General features: G+C 52.2%; 1 protein-coding gene across 1 annotated transcript in view; it reads right to left on the bottom strand.

Annotated features, from left to right (window-relative positions):
- The window catches only part of Wtip (Wilms tumor 1 interacting protein), a gene marked incomplete at its 5' end in the record, with an annotated part of 23,585 nt that extends 17,422 nt beyond the window's left edge, over window positions 1-6,163 (bottom strand). Inside the window, 1 exon segment of the mRNA XM_013522520.1 lies at window positions 5,971-6,163. Coding sequence (XP_013377974.1) covers window positions 5,971-6,163 — 193 coding nt within the window.

Here is a 6,163-nt window from a genome sequence, read left to right as displayed (position 1 = left end):
GCCTTGAAAAATCCCTCCCTTCTCCATCAGACTCTCCTCCCCCTTGCCCAGCAAAGAAGACGGCTTGGTGCGCACTGTCATCTCCTAACTGCCCACAGCCGTGCCCTTTCTTTTTTTTTTAGTTTTTTTCCCAGTACCAGGAATTGAACTCACGACCTTCCACTTGCCAGGCAGGCACTGTGCCGCTGAGCTAAATCCCCAGCCCCCAGCCGTGCCCTTCCTGATCCATCTTGCTAAAAGGATGGACCGCCCCTTCCTCTGGTTGCCAAGATACAGCCTGCTTTGACCTTCTGAGTCCACTCAGACCCTTCCCAGCACTCCCCACCCCCGCTCTTGCCCAGAATTAATACCAGAGATCCTAATTTTTCAAGAAAAGCTAAAAAATTGTTCCGTTCTGAAATTAATTGCTAATTTAAACTTTAAAATGCAGCAACCAAGCGAACTCTACCTGCAGGCTTTCGCATGTGGCCATGGCTTTGCCTGGTCGCCCTGGGCTTTCCATCTTCCCTATCACCCAGCCTGCCCAGGGCTCTGGGTGCTCTGCTCCAGCCCAGACTCCCCGTGAATGCTGACCCACTTTCCTGAGGGTCCCAGACATTCTACATCGTGTTCCAGATCCCCCCAAACCGCTCCAGGCTTGGTTTCTCCCTCAGAAGATGGCACTTTTGTATGCCCCGGTGTGCCCCTCTCCCTCACATCCAACTTAGAACCAACATTTTTCTTTTTTTTGTTCCTTTTTTTTGGAGTTGGGGGGGTCTTGCTGTGTTGCCCAGACCAATGTCCACTTCCTGACACAAGCAATCCTCCTGCCTCAGCCTCTTAAGTAGCTGGGATAATAGATGTCCATCACCACGCCCGGCTTGTTCCCTAGTTTTGACTTTACTCCTGCCCCTCATTCACACCAGCCTGATACACACCATGGTTTACAAGCCTCACCCAGAAAACTGCAGCTAACCTCCTCTCTTCAAGATAGAAGAGAATCACTCATAATGGTGTACACCTGTAATCCCAGCACTCACGAGGCTGAAGCAGGAAGACTGCCTTATGCTCCAGGCTACCCTGGGCTACACACTGAGTCCAAGTCCTGCATGAAAATGCAGTGAGACCATATCTCAAAAAAAAAACAAAAAATAAAACCAGGCATGATGGTGTACCTATCTAATCCTGGCACTTTGCAAAGGTGAGGAAGGAGGATTGCTGGAGTCCAGGGTAGGAAACGTAATGATTTAGCAAGATCCTGTAAATAAATAGGGCTGGGCATGTAGCTCAGTGCAAAGGCCCTCTGTTCAATCCCAGCACTGGGAGTGGGGGGACTAAGTGAAAGAGATCTACCCTCCCACCATCAGCTTTCAGACTATGCCCTTTTCATGTCTCTGAATAAATCCCTGGAATAAACAGTGAAAAGGGAAAAACATAAAACTCAGCTATCCCCAGAAATCAGGATGGAAAAGCAGACAAGAGCGGAAACCACTACTTTGCACTAGTTTTGGGGTTCTATGTTATTTTCCTCTCAAGGTGTGGTTGCATCCCTTTAAAAAAATATATATTGCCGCGTGTGGTGGCACATGCCTCTAATCCCAGCACTCGGGAGGCTGAGGTAGGAGAACTGTGCAAGTTCAAGACCAGCCTGGGGGTAGGCTGAGGCAGGAGGATCGCTGCGAGTTCAAGACCAACCTAGGCAACATAAGTGAGTTCAAAGCCAGCCTGGACTGCATATAGAGACCCTATCTCCAAAAAAAAAAAAAAAAAAAAAAACTACCCTGGGCTACAAAGTAAGCTCAAGCAAGGGCAGCCTGACCTGCACAGCAAGATCCTGTCTCAAAAAGACCAAAAAAAAAAAAAAAAAAAAAAAAAAAAATTGAAGAGCTGGGTATGCTGCTGTAATCCCAGCATTCAGGAAGTAGAGACAAGAGGATTTCCCTGATTTCCAGGCCAGTGCAGGCTACATAATGAGTTCAAGGCCAGCCTGCTGGATGGAGTGAGACCCTGTTTCAGACAAACAAAAATAGACTAAAAAGAGAACCAGTTGCATGAGGCTCCTCAGAGATTAGAGGAGAACGCTTCAAGGAGAGCAGACTTCATAAGTGCTGTCAGATGCAGGAGCAAGATGCAGACATTCAGGGCCTAGAAAAAGATGACTACAGCTTGGGCAGGGCTGGGGTGCCGCTGTCATCCTGTACAAGGGCTGGGCCAATCAGGAGAAGACAGAACAGACAGCTGGGACTGGAGGTGAATCAGCAGAGATGATTTCAGCAAGATACAGGGGTGGGAAGGAGGGGAGACGAAAGTGCTGAGGGGACTCTGTGGCCATGGAGGTTGAGTTTTGTTTTTGCCTTTTTAATGTAAGATACCTGTACAACTGGGTAAGATGGCACACACCTGCAATCCTAGCTACCAGGGAGGTTGACGCAGGAGGATTAGAAAGCCAGACCCTGTCTCAGAAGTAAAATAAACAGGGCTGGGGCTGTAGCTCACTGGTAGAGTGCTTGCCTAGCTTCCATGACGCCCTGGCTTTGATTGCCAGCACAGGAAGGACAGAAGGGAGGCAGGGAGAGAGGGAAGGAGGGAGGGAGGGAGAGAGGGAGGGAAGGAGGGAGGAAGGAAGGAAAGGCAAACAAGACCCTTATACAAATTTATAGCCAAAGAAAAATGGCCACTGGAAAGAAAGAAGCTGAAGATGGAAAAGGTGGAGGATGGGGAGGGAGGTCCTTAACTTCTTAGACAGCAGGGAGAACAGCTGCTGGGGGCTGGAGGGAGGTTGAGGATGAGGAGCAAGAAGCTGGTGGAAACACTGTAACCGGTGACCTTGATATTCTGAGCAAGTGGAAAGCAAGGGCAAGCATCGGAGGAGACAGGAAGGGCTGGGTATGGTGGCACAGGCCTGTAATCCCAGCACCCCGGAGGCTGAAGCAGGAGGACCGCAAGTTCCAGCCCAGTCTGACCAACTCGGTGAGACTGCCTCCAAAAGGAAGAGTAAATAAAAAGAAGACATGGGGATGTGGCTCCGTGTGAAGGCCCTGGGTCTGATCTCCAGTGCTGAGAAAAAGGAAGGGGAAGGGGAAGGGAAGGGAAGGGATAGAAAGGAAAGGAAAGGGGAAGGGAAGAGAGGGGAAGGGAAAGAAGGATAAGGGAGGGGAGGGGGAAAGGTGGTGCCAAGAAGACCACCAAAGCTGAAGTCGCTGCCATGGTCCCAGAAGCTTCCTTGGAGGCGCTCAGGGCCTGGCAGAGCAGCAGAGGGGCTGTGCCAGGACTCAGCTGGGACCCTGCAGGGCAGGTAGCTGAGAGGAGTCAGAGGTGCTAGGGAGAAGCCGCTGGAGTTGGAACTGAAGGCTGCAGGGGAAAAGCAAAAACAGGGTGTGGGGCCAGGGGTATAGCTCAGTGGCTTAAGCGCTTGCACGGCAAGCCTGAGGTCATGAGTTCAATTCCCAGTATTAAAAAAAAAAAAAAACAGGGTGTGGCCCGGGGAGTGGGTGGTCCAAGTTCTAAAGGCAGGGAGGCCACCAAGAGGTTCCAGTGGCCTAAGCCTACTGGCTGGCTGAGGGCAGTGGAGGTTGCGGAACAGAGGAGAAAGTTCCACAGACATCCATGAATGACAAAGAAGGACCAAGAGTTCAGCTGGCACCAGGGCATGAAGGGGAAGTCAGAAAGGATCACACAGAGACACAAACTATAACTAAAGTCTTGCAGGGATTCCTGGAGCTCATACCACCTGCACACTTCCTTGATCAAATTTTGTTTTATTCAAGTTGAACTAGTATATGAAACTACCACCTTTGTAGCACAAAAAGTCAAATAGGGCCAGGTGTGGTAGTGCATGCCTGTATTCCCAGCACTGGAGAGGCTGAGGCAGAGGCAGAAGAAGGATCACTGCAAAGTTCAAGGCCAGCCTGGGCTACATAGTAAGTTCAAGGCCAGCCTGAACAGCATATGGAGACCCTGCCTCAAAAAAAAAAAAGATAAAATAGTCAAGTATCTTGAGAACCATATAACTCAAGCAAATAACCAAACAGTTGTGTGTGCGCGCGCGCGCGCGCGCGCGCGTGTGTGTGTGTGTGTGTGTGTGTGTGTGTGTAGTACTAGCAATGGAAGCCAGGGCCTTTGCACTGAGGTACATTCTCTTTTTTTATTTTGAGACAAGGTCTTGCAAAGTCATTAAACTGCCCAGGCTTGGCCCAAACTTGCAATCCTTCTGCCTCAGCCTTCAAAAGTGCTGATAGTACAGGTGTGCCCACCATGTCTGCTGCTGCTCATCTTTTTAACAAACAGAGAACAACTACCTAAATCTTTTTTACTGGCTGCTCTTGGAGTGAAAAAAATCTGTCATCAATCCTCAAAGAACAGAAGCTGAGTCCAATTCCTCTGTAGAAAGGATGAAACAAACACACACACACACACACACACACACACACACACACACACACAATCTTCTACCATCAATCCCTTTGCTTCCAGTATTACCTGCCGGGACCAGGACCATCCTAGCATCACACAAAAATTCTGGAACAGCCATGGAGCCCAACAAATGTATATCTGCCCAGGCTCCGCGATGCACAGGGGGCCAGCAACTGGCTAGCTTTCCCTGAAGAGAGCACAGAAGAGAGCCAGTACTCCTCACTCTTCTTCCGGCACCCAGGCCAGCTGACAGCAGCCTCCAGACCTGCCCGACCAGAGTCTCCCCTGACCTCCCACAGGGAGATGCTCTCCGTGCCCAAGGCAGACCAGCCCCTTAGCCCACACATGCCCTTGACCTCCTCACCGCTCCTGGGCTACAGCTCCTGGGAGGCACAAGCTGAGGCCCTCCCTAGCTTCCTTTTGCTCTGCCTGGAATGCCCCCAACTGGCCTGCAGAATGCAGCCTCCTCATCTCTCAAGATCCAGTTCTGGGCATTCCAGAGTTGTTAGCTCCACTGCACGAAAGACAGAAACCCCAGGACAGCCTCAGTCCCACGCTTGATAACCACTCACCCCTTCCAAAGCCCGGGGCCTCGCCCTTCTGCTTATCAGTGGGGGAGCGGGGAACACTCTGCCCAGGTCCCACAGTACTTCTGCCTGCCCCGAACTTCAGCCTAAGTGTAGTCCAAAGCGATGAGAGGGCCAGGGCAGGTCTGGGAAATGGAGGCTGTCAGAGACTGACGGGCTTTGCAATCACCTTCGAGGCAGGATTCCTCGAAGCAGGAATCCTTTAGGAAAGTCGCCTACATAGGAACAGCCCAGACCAGCCCAGACCAGCCCAGTGAGTCTGGCTTGGTCCTCCTCTCTACCTCTCTCGGTCTTTACCTCTGCTGCTACTAGGACTGGTAATACTACTACTGTCGCCACAGCCTTGGGTGAGCTGGGGTGTGGGGTACCTACAGCCCTCCGGCTCTATTCCTCTGCACAACCCATACAGCGGGGTGAGGGCAGCACTGGGCTGGCAGGCGCCCCTTCTGCTGATCTCAAAACTACAGGTAGGATGAGCAGCAGCAAGCAAGCGCCAAGGGTTAAGACAGAAAGGCCAAGTCAGACGTGGTGGCGCACGCCTGTAATCCCAGCACTCCGAGAGGCTGAGGCAGGAGGCTCTGAAGTTCGAGCCTGGCTCCAGGAACTTAAAGGGACTTCGTCTCAAAAATTTAAAAATTTAAAAAATTAAAAAAAAAAAAGACCTGGGGATGTAGCTCAGTGCCAAGGGTCTGGGTTCAGGTTTCAGTCCCTAGTGGGACTAAGAAATAAAAAGAAGAAACCAGAAAGTAGCTCATTTTACCTATCAACCTGACTTTTAGGGCAGGAACAGCGCGTCAGCTCACTTTGCCCAAACCCCCTCAGTGACGGGAGACCCGGAGAAGAAGCCACTGATGAAAATAAACCCTACACCCTGCAGTTCACAAAACCCCGCCTGCTCCTCGGCCCACAGGAGACCTCCTTCTCGGTCCAGGCGGCCCTTCCGACCCCTAAGCCCCGGCACCCGACCCCGGCCACAGCGGCGCTCGCTCACCGAAGTAGTCCCGCGCCGTGCGCGCCTCCAGCGCCCGCTCCAGCTCCCGGGTGAGCGTGTCCAGCCGCCGCTCGGCCGCGCTCGGGCCGCCTTCCCGGGCTGGAGGAAGCTGCAGCGAAGGCAGCGGGAAAGGGACCGGCCCTGCAGGCTCCGGGGAGCGGGCCGGCGCGGGGCAGGTGCCGGGCAAGGGCAG

This window comes from Chinchilla lanigera, unplaced genomic scaffold, assembly GCF_000276665.1.
Source record: "Chinchilla lanigera isolate Chin_1 unplaced genomic scaffold, ChiLan1.0 scaffold00067, whole genome shotgun sequence".
NCBI classification, from domain to species: Eukaryota; Metazoa; Chordata; class Mammalia; order Rodentia; family Chinchillidae; genus Chinchilla; species Chinchilla lanigera.
Note: the sequence above shows the minus strand (reverse complement) of the source record. Positions and strands in the feature narration are given on the sequence as shown.